A 24,303-nucleotide genomic window follows, 5' to 3' on the forward strand; every position below is an offset into this window, starting at 1 on the left:
GGGTGAGAGGTCAGGGGTGAGAGGGGGCGCCCCGGGAGATCGGAGGGGGTTGGGGAGGGGGCTCCCGCGGAAGAGGGGCCCACGCTGAAATCGATCGGCAGAAAATCAAGGGGGGAGAAATAAATCAAATCAATTGTCCATTCCAAGCGCCGAGTACAGTGCTCTGCACATAGTAAGCGCTCAGTAAATACTATTGAATGAATAAGGGAAACCGGAGATGTGGAGGGGGAAGAGAAGGGCGAGGGCCCGGCCCACCCTAGCCAGGCTCACCCGCGTCCCCAACCTTCTGACACTCTCCTAGAGGCGCATTCATTCACTCGATCCTATTTATTGAGCGTCTACTGGGTGCAGAGCACTGTACTGAGCGCTTGGAAAGTACAATACAGCAACAAGAAAGACAATCCCTGCCCATCGCGGGCTCACAGTCTTGAAGGCCGGAGACGGACATCAAGACAAGTAAACGGGCATCAATAGCATCAATGTAAATAAACAGAATTCTAGATCTGTACACATCGAAATAAGTAAAGAGCCTGGCGTAGTGGCTACGGACAGGCCCGGGAGGCAGAAGGTCGTGGGTTCTAATCCCCGCTCGGCCCCTCGTCTGCTGTGTGACCCCGGGCAAGTCACCTGGCTTCTCGGGGCCTCAGCTGGAAAATGGGGACGGAGACCGTGCGTCCCACCCGGGACCGGGACTGTCCCCGACTTGATTGGCTTGTATCCACCCCAGCGCTTAGTACAGTGGCCGGCACGTAGTAAGCCCTTAAAAATACAATAATAAGAATAATAAATAATAATGATAAACTGGGACACGTGTCTCCCTATCCACGAGCCCGGGTGTCCCTACCCCCGGACGCGGACGTCTTCAGTGCCCAGCGCTTAGAACAGTGCTGGGCACATAGTAAGCGCTTCACAGATACCGTCGTTATTATTTAACGACGGACGCGAGCGGCCGGGACCCGTCCCTCTCCAGGAGCCCGAGCGTCCCTGTCCAGGAGTCGGGCCGGGCCTACCGGGGGACCCGGGCGTCCCTAGCCGCCCCTGGGAGCTCCTGCTACCAAGGACAGAGTCCCGGGAGGGGCCTGGAGGGGCGGGATAATAATAATAATAATAATAATAATAATATCTGTTAAGCGGTTACTCTGTAGGGTGGGGGGTCTCCCCGAGGAGGAGTGATGCTACCGATGCCTATCTACTTATTTTGGGGTCTGTCTCCCCCCCGTTTAGACGGCGAGCCCGTGATGGGGCAGGGCTGGTAGCTATCTGTTGCCGAATTGGACTGTCCAAGCGCTTAGTACAGTGTTCTGCACAGAGTAAGCGCTCAATAAATACGATCGAATGAAGGAATGCCGCACAGACGCTCTCTGTCCCTCCCCGTCTCCCCTTTCTCCCCTGTTTTCCTCCCCCGTCGGCCCCGGCTCCCCTGTCTCTCTCTTCCCTCTCTTCCGTGTCTCCGATCTCTCCCCGCCTCCCTCCTCTCCCCTTTCTCCCCTGTCTCTCTTATCTCTCCAGTCTCCCCTCCCTCCCCCGTCTCTCCTCTGTTCCGTGTCTCCGCTGTCTCCCCTGCCTTCCCCTGTCTTCCCTCCCTCCTCTCTTTGGTGGCATCTCTGTCTCTCTCCCCTCTCCCTTGTCTCCTCTCTCCCCTGTCTCCCTTCTCCCCTCTCGCCCCAGTCTCTCCTCTCTTCCCTCCCTCCTCTGTCTCTCGTCTTTCCCCTGTCTCCCTTGTCCCCCGTCTCTGCTCTCTTCCCTCTCGCCCCTGTCTCTCCTCTGTCCCTTGTCTCCCCGTCTCTCCTCTCTCCCCGGTCCCGGATCTCCCTTGTCTCTCCTCTGTCCCTTGTCTCCCCTGTCTCTCCTCTGTCCCGTGTCTCCCCTGTCTCTCCTCTGTCCCGTGTCTCCCCTGTCTCTCCTGTCTTTCCTCTGTCCCTTGTCCCCCCGTCTCTCCTCTCTCCCCTCTCTCCTCTGACTCCCCTCTCTCCCCTGTCTCCTCTGTCCCGTGTCTCCCCTGTCTCTTCTATCTCCCCTGTCTCTCCTGTCTCTCCTCTGTCCCGTGTCTCCCCTGTCTCTTCTCTCTCCCCTCTTTCCTCTGTCTCTCCCCGTCTCTTCTCTCTCCCCTCTCTCCCCGTCTCTTTTCTCTCCCCTCTTTCCTCTGTCTCTCCTGTCTCTCCTCTGTCCCGTGTCTCCCCTCTCTCCCTTGTCTCTCCTGTCCCCCGTCTCCTCTGTCCCGTGTCTCCCCTGTCTCTTCCTTCTCCCCTGTCTCCTCTGTCTCTCCCCTGTCCCGTGTCTCCCCTGTTTCTCCTCTGTCCCCTGTCTCTCCCCTGTCTCTTCTCTCTCCCCTCTCTCCTCTGTCTCTCCTGTCTCTCCCCTGTCTCCTCTGTCCCGTGTCTCCCCTCTTTCCCTTGTCTCTCCTCTGTCCCGTCTCCTCTGTCTCTCCTCTGTCCCGTGTCTCCCCTGTCTCTCCCTCTCTCCTCTGTCTCTCCTGTCTCTCCCGTGTCTCCCCTCTTTCCCTTGTCTCTCCTCTGTCCCGTCTCCTCTGTCTCTCCTCTGTCCCGTGTCTCCCCTGTCTCTCCCTTCTCTCCTCTGTCTCTCCTGTCTCCCCCGTGTCTCTCCCCCGTGTCTCTCTTTCCCCGTGTCTCTCCGGGCCACGTGCTGAGCTTCGGCGCCCCCTCGTGGCCCTCTCCGAGAACTGCAGGCCGCCCAGGCCCCAAACGGTGCTTAGTGTTTCCCTCAGTGCTTTGGTCAGTCGATGGTGATAATACTAATAATGACGGTATTTGTTAAGCGCTTACTATGTGCCAGGCACTGTCCTGAGCGCTGGGGGAGATACAAGGTAATCGGGTTGTCCCACATGGGGCTCCCAGTCTTCCCCCCCCCCATTTTACAGATGAGGTCACTGAGGCCCAGAGAAGGGAAGTGACTTTCCCAAGGTCACCCAGCCGGCAAGTGGCGGAGCCGGGATTAGAAGGTACGTCCTCGGATTCCCAAACCCCGGCTCTTTCCACTGAGCCACGCAATAATAATAGGAATAATAAATAATCGCCGTGGTGTTTGTTCAGCACTTTCCATCTGCCAAACAGTGTGCTGAGCGCTGGGATAATAATAATGCTGGTATTTGTTAAGCGCTTACTATGTGCAGAGCACTGTTCTAAGCGCTGGGGTAGATACAGGGTAATCAGGTTGTCCCACGTGAGGCTCACAGTTAATCCCCATTTTGCAGATGAGGGAACTGAGGCCCAGAGAAGTGAAGTGACTTGCCCACAGTCACCCAGCTAAGTGGCAGAGCGGGGAGTCGAACTCATGACCTCTGACTCCGAAGCCCGGGCTCTTTCCACTGAGCCGCGCTGCTTCCCCCAGATCAGACATAGCAGTGCTAAATTTGAATCCTGCCTCCCTCACTTACCTGGCGTGGGACCTCGGGCAGGTCACCGAGCTTCTCCGGGCCTCGGCTTTCTCATCCATAAAATGGGGATTTTAGATTGTGAGCCCCAGGGGGGACAGGGACCGTGTCCAGCTGATGATCTCGCATTCAGTCCAGGGCTTAGTACGTGTGCCCGGAACACAGAAAGTCAGTCAATCGCATTTATTGAGCACTTACTGTTTGCAGAACACGGTACTCAGTGCTTCGGAGAGTACAGGAGACACGTTCCCTGTCCACAACGAGCTTACGGTCTAGAGGGGGGAGAGGGACATGAATAGAAACGTCACAGATATAATGAACATTTTCCCGACATAATAAATAAAGATGTGCTTAACAAATGCCACCATTATTATTGTTATTTGTATATAAATGTCTCCACCCTTCAATCAACGAGTCAGTCGATCAGTGGTATGGCTCTCTGTGGGCACGGAACGTTTCTGCCAACTCTGTTGTCTTGTCCTCTCCCCAGCGCTTACTACGATGCTCTGCACACAGTCAGCACCCAGTAAATACCATCGCTGATGATGCTTTATTGAGCGCTTACTGCGCGCAGAGCACTGTGCTGAGCAGTCCAGACTGTAAGCTAGCCGTGGGCAGGGAATGTACGTTTATCGTTGTGTCGTATTCTCCCAGGCGCGTTGCACGGCGTTGGGCACACAGTAAGCGCTCAGTGAGTACGATTGAGTGACTGTCCTGGCCTTTCTCTCCCAGTTATAATAATGTTGGTATTTGTTAAGCGCTTACTATGTGCAGAGCACTGTCCTAAGCACTGGGATAGACACAGGAGAATCAGGTTGTCCCACGTGGGGCTCACAGTCTTAATCCCCATTTTACAGCTGAGGTAACTGAGGCACAGAGAAGTTAAATTGGGTTTGAGGGTGTCCTGGTGGGGAAGGGGTCGGGCTAGGGAGGTGAGGGCCCCAGACCCCCACTCCCCGGGCTCGGAATACATCGCCGCCGGACCCCCAGACCCACCCCAATCCGCCCTGAAAAGATGCAACCTATAATAATTCCGGTATTACGGCTCCCTTGATTCACGACCCCTCCCGGCCCCGCAGCACTTGTGTCTCTGTCTGTAATTTATTTCAATTCATGTCTGTCTCCCCCTCTAGACTGTAAGCTCGTTGTGGGCAGGGAACGTGTCGGTTTTTTGCTGTATTGGACTCTCCCAAGCGCTTAGTAGAGTGCTCGGCACACAGTAAGTGCTCAAGAAATACGATGGAACGAATGAATATTATTATTATGTTATGGTATTTGTTGAGCACTTAGTCTAGACTGTAAGCTCTCCGTGGGCAGGGAATGTATCAGTTATATTGTAATATTGTCCTCTCCCAAGCGCTTAGTACGGTGCTCCGCACGCAGTAGGCGCTCAATAAATGCGACTGACTGATTACTCTGTGTCAAGCGCTGTTCCCAGCGCTGGGGTAGATACAAGTTAATCAGGTCGGACCCAGTTCCCGTCCCCCATGGGGCTCCCAGGCTCCGTAGGAGGGAGAACAGGGATCGACTCCCCGTTTTACAGTTGAGGAAACTGAGGACCAGAGAAGTGAAGTGATTTGCCCCAGCTCACACAGCAAGCAATTGGCAGAGCTGAGATTAGAACCCAGGTCCTCCGACTCCCAGGTCCCGGAGTCTTTCCACTAGGCCAGGCTGCTTCCCAGGGGTATTGATCAAGTGCTTACAATGGGACAGACAATGTTCTAAACGATGGGGTAGATAGACGGTAACCAGATTGGAAGCGGTCCCTGTCCCACGTGGCAGGGATCGTCTCTCTTTGTTGCCGAACCGTACTTTCCAAACGCTTAGTACAGCGCTCCGCACCCGGTAAGCGCTCAGTAAATACGACTGAGGTCGAAATAGGAGGGAGTAAGAGTCAATCCCCATCGTATAGATGAGAAAACCGAGGCCCAGAGAAGTGCAGTGACTTGCCCAGGGTCAAACAGCAGACGGGGCGGGATTAGAACCCAGGTCCTCTGATTCCCAGGCCCGGGCTCTTTCCACAAGGCACACGCTGCTTCTCCAATCCCTTGATTGATTGCTTGGAGCTGCCTATGCCCGGAGTGGGGCAGGATAAATAAGAGAATGAAGGTAAATTCAGGTAAATCGAGAATATGTGTACCTGCTCTGGGCAGGGGAATAAACGTGAGGAGCACTGTGGCCTAATGGAAAGCGCTTGGGCCTTGCAGTCGGAGGACCCGGGTTCTAATTCTGGCTCTGTTGCTTGCCTGCTGTGGGACCTCGGGCAAGTCACTTCCCTTCTCCGTGCCTCGGTTTCCTCCTCTGTGAAAGGGGGATCCGATACCTGTTCTCCCGCCTCCTTGGATTGTGAGCCCCTCGCGGGACTGGGCCGGGGTCCGACCTGCTTAATCTTCTGTTTGCCACATAGTAAGCGCTTAACAATTATTACCATTAGTATTGTTTTTATTGTTCTGAATAAGTGGTAAGCGTGCCCGTTGGGTGGATATTTCCAATTCAGTAGCAATAGCAGCAGCGTGGCCTAGTGGGTAGAAGGACCTGGGTTCTAATCCCGGCTCCGCCACTTGTCCGCTGGCCCCCGTCCTCCCTCCGGCCCGAAATGCCAGCTCTCTTCCCCTCTTTAAAGCCCTACTGAGAGGTCACCTCCTCCAGGAGGCCTTCCCAGACTGAGCCCCCTTTTCCTCCGCTCCCCCTCCCCGTCGCCCCGACTCCCTCCCTCTGCTCTACCCCCCGCCCCACAGCACTTGTGAATATATGTACGTATCTATAATTCTATTTATTCAATAATTTATGTTAATGATGCATCTATATCTATAATTCCATTTATTTATACTGACGCTATTGACGCCTGTCTACTTGTTTCGCTCTCTGTCTCTCCCCTTCTAGACTGTGAGCCCGCTGTGGGCAGGGAGTGTCTCCCTTTGTTGCCGAACTGTACTTTCCAAACGCTTAGCGCAGCGCTCCGCACCCAATAAGCGCTCAATAAATACGATTGAGTGAATGGCTGCTGGGTGACCTCGGGCAAGTCACTTCCCTGCTCTGGGCCTCAGTTCCCTCCTCTGTAAAACGGGGGTGGAGACGGGAAGCCCCGCGTGGGCCAGGGACTGCGTCCAGCCCGAGTTCCTCGTGTCGACCCCAGCGCTTAGTCCAGTGCCTAGCACGTAGTAAGCGTGGCTCAATGGCAAGAGCCCGGGCTTGGGAGTCAGAGGTCGTGGGTTCTAATCCCGGCTCCGCCATTGGTCACCTGGGTGACTTTGGGCAGGTCACTTCACTTCTCTGGGCCTCAGTGACCTCATCTGGAAAATGGGGATGGAGACTGTGAGCCCCACGTGGGACAACCTGTATCTACCTTGTATCTACCCCAGCGCTTAGAACAGTGCTCGGCACATAGTAAGAGCTTCACAAATGCCAACGTTATTATTATCTTCTGGGCCTCAGTTCCCTCATCTATAAATGGGGATGAAGACCGTGAGCCCCACGTGGGCCAACCTGATGACCTTGGATCTCCCCCAGCACTTAGAACAGTGTTCGGCACATAGTAAGCGCTTCACAAATACCATCATTAGTATTATTATTATTATTATTAACAGATACGACCGTTGTCATTAAAGCGTTATCACTAGAAGCAGCGCGGCTCAGTGGCAAGAGCCCGGGCTTGGGAGTCAGAGGTCGTGGGTTCTAATCCCTGCTCTCCCCCTTGTCAGCTGTGTGACCTTGAGCAAGTCCCTTCCCTTCTCTGTGCCTCAGTTCCCTCATCTGGAAAATGGGGATGGAGACTGTGAGCCCCACGTGGGACCACTTGATGACCTTGTATCTCCCCCAGCGCTTAGAACAGTGCTCGGCACAGAGTAAGCGCCTGACCAAACACCAACATGATTATTACCCCATCTGTAAAATGGGGATGAAAACCTGGGCGCCCCACGGGGGACAACCTGCTGACCTTGGATCTCCCCCAGCGCTTAGAACAGTGCTCGGCACAGCGTAAGCGCTTAACAAATACCAACGTTATTAAGCACTGTGGCTTAGTGGAACGAGCCCGGGCTTGGGAGTCCGAGGTCATGGGTTCGACTCCCCGCTCTGCCACTTGTCAGCTGGGTGACTGTGGGCGAGTCACTTCACTTCTCTGGGCCTCGGTTCCCTCATCTGGAAAATGGGGATGAAGACCGTGAGCCTCCCGTGGGACCACCTGATGACCCTGGATCTCCCCCAGCGCTTAGAACAGTGCTCGGCACAGAGTAAGCGCTTAATACCAACGTTATTATTATTATTATTATTACCCCAGCGCTTAGAACAGTGCTCCGCACAGAGTAAGCGCTTAACAAATACCAACATTATATTATTATTATTGTTATTATTAAGGGCGGGGGGCGTCGACTGGCTTGGTTGAGGTGAGGGAGAGGCAGGCCCGGCCCCGCGCATGCGCCGGGGCGGCGCGCGGGAACGGCTCTTCGGTCCTCGCGCCCGCCCGCGCGCCCTCCCTCCCGCCCGCCCGCGCGCGCGCGCGCGCGCGCCGCCGCACTTCCGCCCGCCCCCTCCCCCCAGGAGACGCCGCGTGCCCGGACGGCGGGGTGGGAAAGCGCGCCAAACGCACAAAGAAGGGGCGGGGGGCGTCGTCTTTTCGAAATCTCGCCCTCCCCCGGCCGGACGCCGGGCGGCGACCAATGGGAGGCGACTGCGCGCCCGGCCGGGACCAATGGGCTTCGAGGGGGCGACGAGGTCCCGGCCGGCGCGCGGGGGGAGGCTGACGGACGCGGCCGCCGGCCAATGGGGCGCGGGGCCGCCGGGGCCGCGGCCAATGGGGAGCCGCGAGGGGGGCGGGGCGTGGGGCAGGGGGCCGGGGGCGCCGTGTCATGGAGGCTCAGTCCCCCAGCGGCCATTGAAGGGGAAGGAACTGCGTGGGGCCAGCGAGGGGGGGGAGGGGGCGGGGGCCGGCCAACCAGCCAGGGACTTTTTTCCCAGTCCCAAACTCCGGGGACACCATTTCGTGGCGACTCCCTTTCCCACCCCCCACCCCCTTTTCCTCTCTTTCCTCCTTCTCTCCATCCCACCCCCCCCCCTTTTTTCACCTTTTGGGGGGGAAAAGGCTGAAGATTTGATTTTTGGGTGGTTTTTTTTCTTTTCCCCAAATACCCCCTCGCTCATTCATTTCCCATTCGGGGAGGGGGAATTTCTCTTTTTCGGGTTTTTTTTTTTTTTTTTCCAAAAGGGGGAGGGGGGAGGAGGAGGGCGGAGGAAGAGGAAATGGAGATGAAGAAGAGGATTAACCTGGAGTTGAGAAACAGAGCCCCCGAGGAGGTGAGGACATCCTTCCGCTCTCTCCCCGCCGCCTCCAGAGGCCTGGCTCCATGCGGCCCGCGGGAGGGGACCATCCTGCTCCCCTGCAACAAACCCCCCCCCCCCAAGTCAGGTCCCAGGGGACCTCGCTTTTGGGGGGAGGGAATATCGGGGAGCCCCCTTGCAGATGCACTTTTCTTTGGGGCGGGGGCCGCTTCGCCCGAGGGATGGGAGAAGTTGGGCCAACTCTGCGTCCTTGGGGGGAGACCCCCGCCCTCGTCGTCCTCGTGGGGGGAGGGGGGGCCAGGACTCGGCCCTGGGGGGGGGGCGTTTGGAGGGGGGCGGAAGGGGCCGGTCCTGGGGGGGGCGGTGCGAGGGACCTCCCAACTTTTCCGAGTGTTGGGGGACCCCTCCCCACCCTCCGCCGTGACCCGGGGGGGGGGGGGGAGCGGGGTCAGGGGGTGCGGGGCCGGGCCCTCCCACGAGGATGCTCCTCCCCGACCTCGTGCGGGGGGACCGAAAGGCCCGAATCCACGCGGGATCCTTTTCACCCCCCCCCCCCCCCATGGAGGTGGGGAGGGGGCTCCCGGTGCAGGTGATGCCGCCGCTCCTTAGAGGCCCAGCCCCCTTCTAAACGCTCGGGTCGAACCCCCCTTTCACGGCGAAGCGCCCAAGGTCACGCGGCAAGCATTCGGCGGGGGCGGGATCGGAACCCAGAGCCCGCCGAGTCCCAGGCCTCTCCGCTAGGCCTCGCCGCCCCTCGAGGGTGTCGGGTGGGCGCCCGCTACGGGCCAGGCACCGTGGTGAGCGCCGCGGCGGGTCCGGGGTCGTCAGGCCGACCCGCTTGGGTCGGTCCCCCCCGCCCTGGGCCTCGGTTTCCTCATCGGGAAAATGGGGAGACCGCGAGGCCCACGTGGGCCCAACCCGAGGAGCCCGCCCCAGCCCCACGGTAGGCGCCTAACGGACAGCAGCGTGACTATCATTAACTCTCATTCTCTTATTTGAGGTCGATCGGCGTGGGATTTTTCCACCCCACCCGGGGATCCGGGGGAGGGGTCGGCCCAGTGACGTCTGCCGGGATCACGCCAACGGTCGTAGCCGCCCAGCGCTTCCCCGGGTGCGGAGCGCTGGGCCGAGCGTTGCGAGGCGGCGGGGCGACGGACCGCCCGCCCGAGCTCAGACCCGGAGCGGGAAGTGGCGAGGCGGAAAGGGTATTGACGACCGCCGTGTTTAACGGCGGTCGTCTGGTCGAATGCCGCCTCCGGACCGGAAACGCCATGTTCTCCTGTTTCCCCAGCGCTTAGCGCAGCGCTCCGCGCCCTGAAAGCGCTCGGTAGACCCCCCCCCCCCTCGACGGATCGGTTATCGACCGGTGGCATTTCCCGAGCTGGGCGCTGGGGAGGGGCCCCCTTCGGCCACCTCGCCGACACCTCCCCCGCCCCCGTTAAGAGCTTGGCGGGTGCCGAGCGTCGTCCCCAGCGCCGGGGTCGACGCGCGCTTCAGTGTGCCTTTAATGTTGCATTGGCCTCCCTCGGGCGTTCAGCGCGGTGCCCCGCGCCCAGCGGGCGCTCGATAAATCCGACCGCGTGGATGCCGGCCGGGTCCCGGGGCGCGCTCCCAAGCGTTTGGGCCGGCGCCCCGCACGCGGCAAGCGCACGCTAAATAGGCCGGATCGAGGGGGTGGGGGTGGGGGACCCTCCTCCCCGGTCCCGGGCGGTGCCGGGTGCGGAGCACTGAGCCGAGCGCCGGGGCCAGCCGGGGAGCCTCGAGGAGGGGCCCGGTGGGGTTGGGGGGGAGGTCGTGGAGCTGCTGTCGCGTGGAAGGGGGGGAATCGGGGCGTGACGTCGTGTCGCCCCCCCATTCGGTGGGGAGGGAAACGGGGGGCCCCTGCCCTCCCCCTCCCGGCCGTTGACCCCCCTCGGTGGGGGGAGCTGACGTCACGGGTGGGTGGGGGCAAGGCGATGTGACGTCACGGTGGGCGGGGCTCCCCAGGTGGTGGGTTCCAATCCCGCCGGCGCCCCTTGACGGCCGGGTGACCTCGGGCCGGTCCCTCCCCTGGGCCGTCAGACGGGGCTGGAGCCCGCGAGGCCCCACCCCATCACCTGGGCTCCCCCCCCCCCCCCCCCGGCGCTTCGAACAGGGCTTGGCCCCTAATAAGCGCTTAACAAATGCCATCATTAATAATGTTGGGATTTGGGAAGCGCTTACTAGGTGCAGAGCACCGTTCGAAGCGCTGGGGGAGATGCAGGGTCATCAGGCTGTCCCACGTGGGGCTCCCGGTCTTCAGCCCCATTTTCCAGATGAGGGAACTGAGGCCCAGAGAAGTTAATAATAATGTTGGTATTTGTTAAGCGCTTACTATGTGCCGAGCACTGTTCTAAGCGCTGGGGTAGACACAGGGGAATCAGGTTGTCCCACGTGGGGCTCACAGTCTTCATCCCCATTTTACAGATGAGGGAACTGAGGCACAGAGAAGTTAAGTGACTCGCCCACAGTCACACAGCCGACAAATGGCAGAGCTGGGATTCGAACTCATGAGCCCTGACTCCAAAGCCCGGGCTCTTTCCACTGCGCCACGCTGCTTCTCAGAGAAGTGAAGGGACTCGCCCACGGTCACACGGCTGACAAGCGGCGGGGCCGGGATTCGAACCCATGAGCTCTGCCTCCCAAGCCCGGGCTCTTTCTACTGAGCCACGCTGCTTGTGTTACCCGCCTCTTCCTCCCCAGGACCACCCCCACCCCTGTCCCTTTTTCTCCCCCCGGGACCCTCCCTGGCTTCCCTCTCCCAGAGGGTCCCTTGCACGCAGGGATTGTCTCTATCTGTTGCTGAATTGTACTTTCCGAGCGCTTAGTACGGTGCTCTGCACAGAGTAAGCGCTCGACAAGAATGAATGCGTGAATGAGACCTCCCCGCGTCCCCGGGATTCCCTTCTACTTCGGCGAAACTTTTATCTATTCGTCTGAGGCGACGGATCTCCAACTGTGTGACTGCGGGCGAGTCACTTCACTTCTCTGTGCCTCAGTTCCCTCATCTGGAAAATGGGGATTCACCGTGAGCCTCCCGTGGGACCACCTGATGACCCCGTATCTCCCCCAGCGCTTAGAACGGTGCTCTGCACGTAGTAAGCGCTTAACAACTACCCACATCATTATTATCTCCAGTCTGAATCAGATGGGCGTCAGGACACCGCTTCTTAATCCCCCTTTTGTGGATGGGGTGGGGGGAACTGAGGCAGAGAAGTGAAGGAACTCGCCCAAGGTCACACGGCAGACAAGCGGAGGAGCCGGGATGAGAACTTTCCTTTCTCTATTCTTCAAGATTGATTTATTTTTAATCGGGGCTGAAGTTCAACGAGGCGGGCAGAAGCTCTGCCACTTGCCCGCCTGCTGGGGGACGTGGGGCAAGTCACTCAGCTTTGCCGTGCCTCCGTTTTCTCGTCTGGAAAACGGGACCGAAAGCCCGTGCCCCTTCCCCCTTAGTCCGCGAGCCTCACGTGGAGGAGGCGTCGGGTCTCGTCCGGTCTGATTAGTTTGTATCTGCCCCAGAACGTACCGTGCCCGCTACAGAGGAAGCACTTCGTAAATACCGTTGTTATTATTACCGTTAAAGCCGTGCCCTCAGCCCGCAAGCAGCTTACATTCTGACGGGAGAGCCGAAAACATTCAAAAGCTCTGGGAAGGGAGTAATAAAGAAAACGGTTCGGTCGGATCTACGTATATTCCCAAGCCCTGTGGGCAGCAAATCAATTCGCAGATATAAGAGGCAGCCGAAAGGTTAAAAGATTTGGGGGTGCCGAATCAGTCGGGGAGGCTGGTGAGTGACGATCGGGGTGGGTATTTGAGGTTTGCTCCGTAGGTGTTGTCTGTTTGCAATTTGTTAAGTAGGCGGTGCTGGTGTGTGTCGAACACTGTATTAAGCGCTGGGGCGGGAGCGGAAATAATAATTAATAACGACGGTATTTGTTAAGCGCTTCCTCAGAGCCGGGGGACCGTGCGAGGCACTGGGATGGATAACAGCAGATGGGGTTGGGCATAATCCCTGACCCACGTAGGGATCGCGGTCCCCTTTCTAAAGAGGAGGTGAGGGCGGAGGGGTGGGGGCCGGGCCTCGGGGGCCGATCCGATCCGCGTGCCCGGCTGCAGGTGACGGAGCTGGTCCTGGACAACTGCCACTCCGTCAACGGGGAGATCGAGGGGCTGAGCGACACCTTCAAGGAGCTGGAGTTCCTCAGCCTGGCCAACGTGGAGCTCACCTCCCTGGCCCGGCTCCCCAGCCTCAGCAAACTGCGCAAGGTCAGGCCCGCGCCGCGGGGACCGGGGGCGGGCGGACGGGTGGGCCGCCGCCCGAGCGGGCAGCCGGTCGTAGTTGCCGAGCGCTTACCGAGCGCCGGACCGAACGCTTGGGAGAAGACGGTGTCGCTCGGTGGTATTTATTGAGCGCTTACTCTGTGCAGAGCACTGGATTGAGCTCTTGGGAGGGGACAGTCAGGGGTTTTTACTGAGCGTTTACCGTGTGCAGAGCACTGAACGCTTGGGAGAAGTCAGTGGCGGTCAGTGGTATTTATTGAGCACTTATGTGCAGAGCACTGGACTGAGGGCTCGGGAGAGGACAGTCAGTCAGTCGGGGGTATTTACTGAGCGCTTGCTATATGCAGGGCATGGACTGAGCGCTTAGGGGAGGACGATCCAACGGAAACGGGGGACGGGCTCCCTGCCCACGACGAACCTAGTCCAGAGGGGCAGGGGAGACTGTTTGGAGGTGGTCTCCCCCATTCCGTGTGTCACTCCCCGAGGGCGGACACCGTGCCTTCTCACCCGACCAGTCAGTCAAGGGTGTTTTATTGAGCGCTTACTGTGCGCAGAGCACTGGACGAAGCGCCGTGCCCCCTCCCCGCCCCCGACTCCCCCGCTTCAAAGCCTTATCGAAGGCCCGTCTCCTCCAAGAGGCCTTCCCCGACTACACCCTCCTTTCCTCTTCTCCCGCTCCCTTCCGCGTCGCCCCGACTCGCTCCCTTTATTCATCACCCGGCCCCACCCCTCTCGGGTCCAAATCCGTCATCTATTCGTTTCCATTAACGTCCGCCTTCCGTCTCCTTAATTTATTTCTGTCGAAGTCGGTCTCCCCTCTAGGCCGGAAGCTCACGGGGACGGGGGGTGGGTCCGTTTCTCGGCCCGGGGTCCTCTCCCGAGCGCTCAGCGCAGGGCTCTGCCCCGAGAAAACGGGATCGGTCGATGGGGCTCCTCGATTCGGGGAAGAAATTCTAGGAAAAGTGGGCAGGAGAGGAGGAGTTTCCCTCCGTCTCTCGCACCCTGGTGGGGGTGGTGGAGTGGGAGTCGCTCACGGCGTTTGGGGGGCGAGGGCTGAGTCCGGTGGTCATCCGGGTGGGTGTCCGTGTGTCCCCGACGCGTGGAGCAGCTGGAGCTCAGCGACAACATCATTTCCGGGGGGCTGGAAGTCCTGGCGGAGAAGTGTCCCAACCTGACGTACCTCAACCTGAGCGGTAACAAGATCAAGGACCTCAGCACCGTGGAAGCCCTGGTGAGCCGGGGACCCCCCCCGCCCCCCTCCCCCGGCCCCCGGACGTCCTGGATTATTCAGGAGTCAGCTTGACCCTGGCGGAAAAAATTCGGGACCTGGGTCCCGGCTCTGCCACCTGTCCACCGTGTGACCGCGGGCGAGTCACTTCACTTCTCTGGGCCTCGGTTCCCTCATCTGGAAAACGGGGTTCACGATTGGGAAGCCCCGGGTGGGACAGAGACCGTGTCCAACCTGATTTGCCTGTATCCACCCCGGTGCTTGGCACAGAGCAAGGGCTTAACAGAAAGGAGAAAAGCAAGCGGCGCTTACCACTCTTGTTGATTCTGCTGTTGTTGTTCTTGTCGTCATCGTTATTTTTTATGGTATTTGTTACGCCTTTACTGTCGGGGTAGGCGCAAGTCAATTTGGGCAGACACGGTCTGCGTCTCATCTGGGCTGGCGGTCGAAGCAGGAGGGAGGGCAGGTATCGAATCGCCATTTGACGGATGAGGAAACCGAGGCCCAGAGCAGTGACGCGGCTCGCCCCAGGTCCCACGGCAAGGAACTGGCGGAGCCGGGCCGAGAACCCAGGTCCTCTGACTCCGCGGCCCGTGCTCTTTCCGCCAGGCCACGCTGCTCCTTGCCGCTTAACGCTTTTACTCCCCCGGAGCCGATTATCGGGCTGTTGGGACTGGCCGGGTCCAGAGTTTCCGAATCCCCTCCCACCCCGCCCGGCCCCCGCACCGCCATTTCCCGGGCGGGGCGGGGGAGGTGGCGGGCGAAAGCCTATCCAGGCGATCAGCCTTGCGGTGACCGCTTCGGTAGCCGCGGGGGGAACCGCGGTTAGTGGCCAAAATGACCGTTTCGACGCCCCTTGGGAAGCAGCGTGGCCGAGTGGTTAGAGCCCACGCCGGGGGGGGTCTGCTCCCGGCTCCCCTTGTCCCCTGGGTGACCTCGGGCGAGGCCCTTCACTTCTCTGGGCCTCGGTTCCCTCATCTTTAAAATGGGGGTGAAGGCAGTGAGTCCCATGAGGGACGGTGATTGGGTCCGAACTGATTAGCTTGGATCGGCCCCAGCGCTCGGTACAGCGCTCGGCACAGAGGAGGCGACTTAACGAGTACCACTTGGAAAAAAAAACCACGTTATTTAAACGTGGCCCCCTGGCAAGATCCCGGGCTTGGGAGTCAGAGGCCGTGGGTTCTAATCCCGGCTCCGCCGCTTGTCCGTTGTGTGACCTTGGGCGAGTCGCTTCGCTTCTGGGCCTCGGTTCCCTCATCTGTAAAATGGGGATAGCGACTGTGGACCCCCCCCCCCCCCACGGGGGGACAACTCGATTACCTCGTATCTACCCCGGCGCTTAGAACGGTGCTTGGCAGATAGGAAGCGCTTAACAAATGCCCTCATCGTCGTCATCATTATCGCTGTATATTTCCTATAGAAATATAAGTATATACGGGGTTTTTTTTTTCCAAGTGGTATTTGTATATATACCCAGACTTGATTTCCCCACTCGGCACGCCTGGGTGACCGAGCTGCGAAAACCCGGGTCCCTCCGACACCCCCCCCCCCCCCCCCCCCCCCCCCCCCCCCCCGGGCGCGAGGCGTCACTTCGGGAAAGCGACGGGGAAGCCGGGTCTCTTCCCCCCGGAGGGGCGGGTGGGCCGGGGCGGGGGGACCCCAGGGCGGGGACGGGCCCGGCGGCCGGGAGGCTGACCGCGGCAACTGGGGACTCGGCAGCAAAATCTGAAAAGCCTGAAGAGCCTGGACTTGTTCAACTGCGAGATCACGAACCTGGAGGATTACCGGGAGAGCGTCTTCGAGCTGCTCCAGCAGATCACCTACCTCGACGGCTTCGACCAGGAGGACAACGAGGCCCCCGACTCCGAGGAGGAGGACGACGACGGTAATCCTTCCTCCTCCGCGCTCCCCCCGGGAGCGGCCCGCCGTCTTTAAAAAAAAAAAAATGTTGGTATTTGTTAAGCGCTTACTATGTGCAGAGCACTGTTCTGAGCGCCGGGGTAGACACAGGGGAATCGGGTCGTCCCACGTGGGGCCCACGGTCTTCATCCCCATTTTACAGATGAGGGAACTGAGGCACGGAGAAGTGAAGTGACTCGCCCGCGGTCACGCAGCTGACAAGTGGCAGAGCTGGGATTCGAACTCGTGACCTCTGACTCCAAAGCCCGGGCTCTTTCCACCGAGCCATGTCTAGACTGGAAGCTCCCGGTGGGCGGGGAACGTGTCTAGCGACTCTGTCGGGTTCTTCCCTCCCGCGCGCCCAGCGTTGCGTTCCGCACGCGCTGAGCAGCGGGGCTTAGTGAGGAGAGCCCGGGCTTGGGCTCCGGAGGGGCGTGGGTTCTAATCCCGGCTCTGCCGCCCGTCTGCCGTGGGACCTTGGGCAAGTCACACGGGCCTCAGTGACCTCATCTGGAAAATGGGGGTGAAGACTGTGAGCCCCGCGTGGGGCGACCCGATGACCTCGTAACTATCCCGGCGCTTAGGACAGTGCTTGGCACATAGTAAGCGCTTAACAAATACCGTCGTCATTAATAAGCGTACTCTTAATCCCGAGCGCCTCGTACCGGCCTCCGCAGACAATGAGCGCTCCATAAATAAGACCGATGGATTATTTTACTCTCCCGAGCACCTGGGACCGTGCTCTGCACATGGTAAGCGCTCCGTAAATGCGACTGACTGATCATTCATTCAGTTGTATTTATTGAGCGCTTACTGCGATTTTTGTGCTCTCCCGAGTGCTTAGCACGGTGCTCGGCACACAGTAAGTGCTCAGGGTAGACCGTTAATCGATCGCTCGGTCCCTTCGTTCATTCAGTCGTATCTATTGAGCGCTTCCTGGGTGCAGAGCACTGTCCTAAGCGCAGGGAAAGTACCATTCAGCAACAAAGAGAGCCCACAACGGGCTCACCGTAGTAAAAAGTGAGCGGTAGTCATGGAGCACCTACCGTGGGCCGAACACCGTACTAGGCGTTCGGGAGAGAACAAGAAGAGAGGAAGCGTTCGGGAGAGGAGCAGCGTGGCTTAGTGGAAAGAGCCCGGGCTCGGGAGTCAGAGGTCGTGAGTTCGAGTCCCGGATCTGCCACAGCTGTGTGCCCGTGGGCAAGTCGCTTCGCTTCTCTGGGCCTCGGTTACCTCATCTGTAAAATGGGGCTTAAGACTGTGTGGGACGATCTGATTCCCCTGTGTCACCCCCAGCGCTTGGAACGGTGCTCTGCACATAGTAAGCGCTTAACAAATACCAACATTATTATTATTATTAGTGGCAAGAGCCCGGGCTGGGGAGTCAGGGGTGCGTGGGTTCTAATCCCGCCTCCGCCACCTGTCTCCTCGGTGACTCTGGGCAAGTCACTTCACTTCTCTGGGCCTCAGTTCCCTCATCTGGAAAACGGGGATGAAGACTGGGAGCCCCTCGTGGGACTATCTGATTACCTCGTATCCCTCCCCCCCACCCCCACCACGCTCAGAACAGTGCTCGACACACAGTAAGCGCTTAATACGTACCAAGTTTATTATTATTATTGTTAATCATCATCAAGGCCAATTTACATAGGGATGGGAGGATAGAGAGTAATAATAATTATAGTGATATTTAAGCGCTTATTCTGTGCCAAGCAATATACCAAGTGCTGGGGTAGCTAGACGATAATCAGGCCCTCCCCCGCGGTACTCACAGTCTAAGTAGGAGGGAGAATGGGTATTGAGTCCCCATTTTGCAGGTGAGGGAAGTGAGACACAGAGAAGCGAAGCGACCTGGCCAAGGTCACACGACGGACCCGTGGCGACTTAGGATTAGAAGCCGGGTCCTGTGACTCCCGGGTCTGTGCCCTTTTCAGTGGGCCATGCTGCTTCTCTATTATTAAGCAATAATAATGATCAAAACTGGTATTCGTCCAGCATTTACTCCGGGCTAAGCACTGGGGTTGGCACGAGGTCATCGGGCTCACCGTCTAAATAGGAAGGAGAACAGACGTTGAATCCCCAATTTTGCAAGTGAGGGAACGGAAGCCCAGAGGAAGGGAAATGACTCGCCCAGGGTCACCCGGCAGTCAGGCGGCAGAGCGGGGAGATTAGAACCCGGGTCCTCTGACCCCTAAACCCGTGCTGTAATCCACTGGAAGACTGGAAGCTCGGTGCGGGCGGGGATCGTGCCGTACCAGCTCTATCCCGACGTCCTCTCCCAAGGACCGGGTCTAGTGCTCTGGATACGTAAAGCGCTTTATAAATCCATCGCTGGTAATTACCGAGCGCCTAATGTGTGCGGAACACCGTACTAAGCGCTTGGGAGAGCACGACGGAATTAGCGGTCACGTTCCCTGCCCACAGCTAGCTAACGGGCGAGTTTACGGGCAGGAGAGACCATTGATTTATAATAATAGTGTTGGTATCTGTTAAGCGCTTAGTACGTGCAGAGCACCGTTCTAAGCGCTGGGGGAGATACAGGGTCATCAGGTGGTCCCACGGGAGGCTCACGGTTAATCCCCATTTTCCAGATGAGGGAACTGAGGCACAGAGAAGTTCGATTGGGAGGTGTGGTTGGGCAGACCCGCGGGGGGAGGGAGAGGCGAGGTCGAGGAGGGTGGGATCCCGGAGAGAGAGAATCAGTCTGTCGGTGGTGAGCGATCAGTAAATACCGTGTGCAGAGAACACTGTATTAAGCGCCTGGGAGAGGCCGCTGCAACAATATTCAGTCAGTCAGGCTTATCGAGCGCTTACGACGTGCGGAGCACTGTATTAAGCGCTGGGAAAGTACATTTCGGTAGTAAAGAGAGGCAGTCCCGGCCCACAGCGGGCTCACGGTCCAGAAGCGGGGAGGCAGACGCGGAAACAGGTGAACAGGCGTCGATAACGTCGATAGAAATAAGTGGAATTAGCGATACGTACACATCAAAAGAGAGATTCCCCGCCCCCGGCGAGCCTTAGGGTCCAGGGATAAAGCGTGTGGTCAGAAGATACTGTCGACTGATCGGCTGATTAATGGATTGATTGAGAGCAGACCTGCAGGGGGTGGGAGAGGCGGGGCCGCCGGGGCCCCGGAGAGAGCCAGAGAATCAGTGGCTCCATCGGTGATATTCATTGAGCGGTTAGCACGTGCAGGGCTCTGTACTGAGCACTCGGGAGAGTCCGCCGGAGCGACAGAAACAGGCGCGCTCCCTGCCCGCGACGAGCTTACAGCCTCGAGGGGGAGACGGGCCGAAATAGGAGAACGGGGCGGGCCCCCGGCTCCCCCGTCATTCTCCGCTCCCCTTCCTCTCCCCCGGCCGGGATGGGGTTTTCAGACGGGGAAGAGGACGACGAGGAGGATGAGGAGGACGAGGCCGGGCCCCCCGGGGGCTACGAGGAGGACGACGACGACGACGAGGACGACGAGGAGGACGACGAGGACGAGGACGAGGACGAGGCGGGCTCGGACCCCGGGGAAGGCGAAGAGGAGGAAGTGGGCCTGTCCTACCTGATGAAAGAAGAGATTCAGGTAACCCGGAGTGCGGCCTGGTGGGGAGAGCCCGGGTTCTCGTCCCACCTCGGTCGGTCGGATTTATTGAGCGCTCACCGTGTGCACAGCACTGGACTCGGCGCTGGGGAGAGGACAGTGCAGCAGTAAACCCCGCCCGCAACGAGCTTACCGTCTAGAGGGGGTGACGGACGTGAGTAGAAATAAATAAGGGACGGATAGGGACGTCGGGGGTTTGGGGGCGGGTAAGGGGACCGAGGCAGGGCGACGCGGGAGGAAAGGGGGGCTCGGTCGGGGAAGGCCTCTCGGAGGAGACGGGCCTCCGACGTGGCCTCGAAGCCGGGGGAGAGTCGCCGTCTGTCGGATTCCAGGAGGGAGGGCGGGCCGGAGGCGGCGGGACGAGGGCGGGAGGCCGGCGGTGAGATAGACGAGATCGGGGCACGGCGAGGAAGCTGGCGACGAGAGGAGAGAGGTGTCCGGGCCGAGTTGCGGTCGGAGGTAGGAGGTGGGCGAGGGGATTGAGGGCTTTAAAGCCGCTGGGGAGGAGCATTTTTGATGCGGAGGTGCGGGGGCAACCCCCGGAGGTCCTCTTCCACTCTCCCGCTGGAATAATAATAGCAACTGTGGTGTAGGTTAAGCGCTTACTACGTGAAAGGCACTCTACTAAGCCCGGGGATGGATAGATGGCCGTCGGGTTGGATCCGGTCCCTTTCCCGTACGGGGCTCCCAGTCTTCCGTTTTCCAGCTGAGGAAACAGAGGCCCCGAGAAGTGAAGTGACTCGCCCAAAGTCACACAGCAGACAAGGAGCGGATTAGAACCCAGATCCTTCCCGACTCCCAGGCCCCGGGCTCGTTCCGCTAGGCGACGCGGAAGACCGAGGGCGAGCCGGCGGCTCTGGGCCTCGGTCTCCTCATCTCTAAAATGGGGATTCGGGGCCGTTCTCCCAGCTCGCTCGGTCGTGGAGTCTAAGTGCTTACCGCGTGCCGAGCGCTGGCCCAAGCACTGGGCTGGATGCGAGTTAATCAGGTCAGGTACGGGCCCTGTCCCGCGCGGCGCTCACAGACCGGGGGAGGGGGAGAACAGGGATCGAATGCCCACCTTCCGGATGAGGAGACGGAGGCCCGGAGCTGGGAAGGGGCCTGCCCGAGGTCACGCAGCAGGCGAGCGGCAGAGTCGGGATTAGAACCCAGGTCCTTCCGCGCTCCCTCGCTAGGCCGTGCTCGATCGGCGTAGAAGTGCCGGCGGGGCTGGAGTCTGGGGAGAATGAGAAACCCGTGGGGATGCGTGGCCCGGGTTCCCATCCCGGCTCCGCCGCCCATCTGCTGGGTGACCTTGGGCGAGTCGTTTCACTTCTCCGGGCCTCAGTTTCCTCGTCTATAAAATGGGGATGAGCCCGTGTGGGACAGGGGCTCATTTATTCATTCAATTCATTCGGATTTACTGAGTGCCTACCGTGCACAAAGCACTGTGGTACTCAGAGCCCCGCCCAATCACCCAGTATCTACCCCAGCGCTTAGTACGGTGTCTGGCACGTAGTGCTTTAATACCACAACCATTATAACGATTATGATTATAAGGAGGGCCGGAGGGCCCGACTTGGGGAAGGGCGGGAAGAAGCTTCTTGGTGAATTCCTTTGGCCGATTTCTCCGGGCCCGGGCCCGGCCCGCTCCGAGCGCTCGGTAGCTCTCGGGGGAGGGCCTCTCCTCCGAGGTCGCGGCCCCGGGCGGCGATTTCGAAAATACGGGCCGGCGGGAGTCTCGACTCGGTCGACCTAATTATTTTTAGGTGAAACCAGACCTCAGAAATGTCGCGAGCTTGAGATTCCCCCCACCCCCCCCCCCCCAGGAGCCCCACCGAACGTGTCACCGGACTGTCGTCGCCAGTTGTCCGCGCTTGGAAGCGGGGCGGCGGCCGTGACGGGAGAAGGTTCAGGGGCGTTAGAAGTTCCTGCAGGCCGCCTGGCCCGGTGGAAATTATAATAATAATACATTATTATTATTATTATAATGTTGGTGTTTGTGAAGCGCTGACTCCGCGCCAAGCACTCTTCTAAGCGCTGGGGTAGATACGAGGTCCTCAGCTTGGCCCGCGTTGGGGCTCCCGGTCTTAAATCCTCGTTTTACAGATGGGGTAACTGAGGCCCAGAGAAGTGAAGTGGCTTGCCCAAGGTCACACGGCAGACAAGAGGCGGAGCCGGGTTAGAGCCCACGTCCTCCGACTCCCAAGCCCTTGCGAAACCAGGGGTCCTGGGTTCTAATCCTAGAGGTGGGCACCACTGTCTGGACCGGGGGGTTGCCACTCCCCCCCAATCAGTCAATCAATCAGTGGCATTTATTGAGTGCTTACCATGTGCAGAGCACTGGACTAAGCGCTTTGGAGAGTCCAAAATAGAAAAAAGACATGTTGCCTGCCCATAACGAGCAGGCCGGCCTAGTGGATAGATCACCGGCCCGGAAGTCGGAAGGACCTGGATTCTAATCCCCGTTCCGCCCCTTGTCCGCCGCGTGACCTCGGGCAAGTCGCTTCGCGTCCCTGGGCCTCGCTTTCCTCATCTGGAAAATGGGGATTAAGACCGCGAGCCTCACGTGGGACCGGGACCACGTCCGACCCGATCAGCTTGGCTCTATCCCAGCACACAGTACAGTGCCTAGCACACAGTAAGCCCTTAACAAATACCATTTCAAAGAAACAAAAACCCCGCTTGCAAACTAGAGGGGGAGAAAGACCCTAAAACGACTAAAGAAGGAGTTTATAATATAGGATTTAAAGATAGGGACACAAGCGCATAAATCGTCTAGAAGCCCAGCCTCACCCCGCCCCTCTGCGCTTTCAGGACGAAGAAGACGACGACGATTACGTTGAAGAAGGAGGAGAGGAGGAGGAGGAGGAAGGTGAGTTGCCCTTAGTAAGGCCCGCGTTGACGTCTTGGGGGTGGGTGGGCGGCTACTTATTTTACAGAGGGGTCCGGTTCCTCCCCTCCTCCCGCCCCGGGCCGTCCGATAGCTGTGCTTTCTCTGAAGTTCGTGACCCCCCGTGGAAGAGTGGTGCCGAGAGAGTTCCCCTCCGGCCTCTTTTTTCTTTCCCATCGTACTTCAAGCGCTTCCTACGTGCCAGACGCCGTTCAAAGCGCTGGGGTAGAGACGAGACGATCGGATCGGGCGCAGTCCCACGTGCGGCTCACGGTCTCGAACCCCGTCTTTCAGATGAGGCCCGGAGAAGCGAGGCGTCTCGCCCAAGGCCGCACGGCAGACGAGTGGCGGAGCCGGGAGGAGAACCCAGATCCTTCTGACTCCCGGGCCCGGGCTCTTTCGGACCGCCTGCCCCGTGTGGGCCAGGGATTGTGTCCAACCTGATTAGCCCAGTGCTTAGAACAGTGCTTGACACACAGTAAGCGCTTAACAAATACTATTATTATTATTATTCCTATCGCCAGACCCCGCTGCCTTTCACGTTGGGAACGGCAACGTTGTCCTCTCTTTAAGCGCCCCGTACCGTGCTCTGCACCCGGCAGGCTCTCGATAAATACCCTTGATTGATTTTGGGGAGGGTAGCAACTCCAGGAAATGTGTGGAATCGTCCCGGGTGCCAAAAAAACAACCCGCTAGTGTCCCAGCCCCCCACCCCGGTCTCCGGGAAGGCCGGAGAGGCACCGTGGGACACTCCGGACCCGCGCTCCGCCTTCCGTGGTCCCACCCGTCCCGATCGATCCCGGCCGGGAAGACGTCAACTCGGAGGAGAAGAATAATAACAGTGATATTTCTTAAGCGCTTACTACGTGCCAAGCGCCGTGAGAAGCAGCGTGGTTCGGTGGCAAGAGCCCGGCTTGGGAGTCAGAGGTCCTGGGTTCTAATTCGGGCGAGCCGCTTCACCTGTCCATGCCTCAGTTCCCTCATCTGGAAAATGGGGTGAAGGCTCTGAGCCCCACGTGGGACAACCCGATGACCTTGTATCCCCTCCCAGCGCTTAGAACGGTGCTTAGCACGTAGTACAAGTGCCTTCTTTTTCTTTTTTTTTTTTAATTCTTTTTTTCCTAAGCCTTGGGAGGGATGTAAGGTCATCAGGTTGTCCCACGTGGGGCTCACAGGCTTCATCCCCATTTTACGGACGAGGAAACTTAGGCCCAGAGAAGTGACTTGCCCGGGGTCACCCATCCGGCAAGTGGCGGACGCGGGATTAGAACCCGCGACCTCCGACTCCCCAGCCCGGGCTCTCGCCACCGAGCCCCGCCGCCTCCGTGCGGGCCGGGGCGTGACCGAATGGGGCTGGGCCCGCGAGAGCGTCTTTAACCACCCCGCCTCTGTTTCTGCCTCCCCCGCAGAAGAGGAGGGCACCCGGGGGGAGAAGCGAAAACGGGACGCCGCCGACGAGGGCGAGGAGGAGGACGACTGACCCAGGCCGGGAAGACGCCCCCTCCCCCCCGCCCCCCCGCCCGCGCCCCCACCCCGCCGCCGGATTTGCAACCGAGCGAGCGGGACCCCGTCCGTGTGTCCCTCCGTGTACCCTAGGTGACCCTCCGGGAAGAGAACCGGGAACTTTTATAGGAAAGCGTGGTTTAACTATTTTTGCCTTTTTATCATTCCAGACGAGACTTAACTAGCCCCTTCTAGCGATCCCAAGCAGTAGGTAGAGCAGACCTCCGCGCCCCCCCCCCCCC

At 59.2% G+C, this 24,303-nt stretch overlaps 1 protein-coding gene across 2 annotated transcripts; it reads left to right on the forward strand.

The window, feature by feature from the left end:
• Nucleotides 1-8,276: 8,276 nt before the first annotated feature.
• On the forward strand, nt 8,277-24,079 carry ANP32E (acidic nuclear phosphoprotein 32 family member E). 2 transcript variants are annotated; one of them, XM_029055146.2, is made up of 8 exons: nt 8,277-8,683; nt 9,669-9,779; nt 12,806-12,955; nt 14,079-14,201; nt 15,918-16,083; nt 19,475-19,668; nt 22,483-22,540; nt 23,968-24,079. In XM_029055146.2, exons 1-8 carry the CDS (start codon nt 8,630-8,632, stop codon nt 24,036-24,038), a joined length of 927 nt encoding a protein of 308 aa, XP_028910979.1. In that variant the 5' UTR covers nt 8,277-8,629; the 3' UTR covers nt 24,039-24,079. The 2 variants fall into 2 exon arrangements, with proteins under 2 accessions (XP_028910979.1, XP_028910980.1); XM_029055147.2 differs by lacking the exon at nt 9,669-9,779 and having other exon boundaries at nt 8,281-8,683; nt 23,968-24,076.
• Nucleotides 24,080-24,303: the final 224 nt, after the last annotated feature.

This window comes from Ornithorhynchus anatinus, chromosome X5 (genome assembly GCF_004115215.2).
Source record: "Ornithorhynchus anatinus isolate Pmale09 chromosome X5, mOrnAna1.pri.v4, whole genome shotgun sequence".
NCBI lineage: Eukaryota > Metazoa > Chordata > Mammalia > Monotremata > Ornithorhynchidae > Ornithorhynchus > Ornithorhynchus anatinus.

Bases quoted from the DNA above. Each gene is read 5' to 3' on its own strand.
- ANP32E (XM_029055146.2), top strand. From the start codon at position 8,630: ATGGAGATGAAGAAGAGGATTAACCTGGAGTTGAGAAACAGAGCCCCC. The intron at 14,202-15,917 runs GTGAGCCGGGGA...GGGACTCGGCAG, and splicing joins TCAGCACCGTGGAAGCCCTG to CAAAATCTGAAAAGCCTGAA. The intron at 19,669-22,482 runs GTAACCCGGAGT...CTGCGCTTTCAG, and splicing joins TGATGAAAGAAGAGATTCAG to GACGAAGAAGACGACGACGA.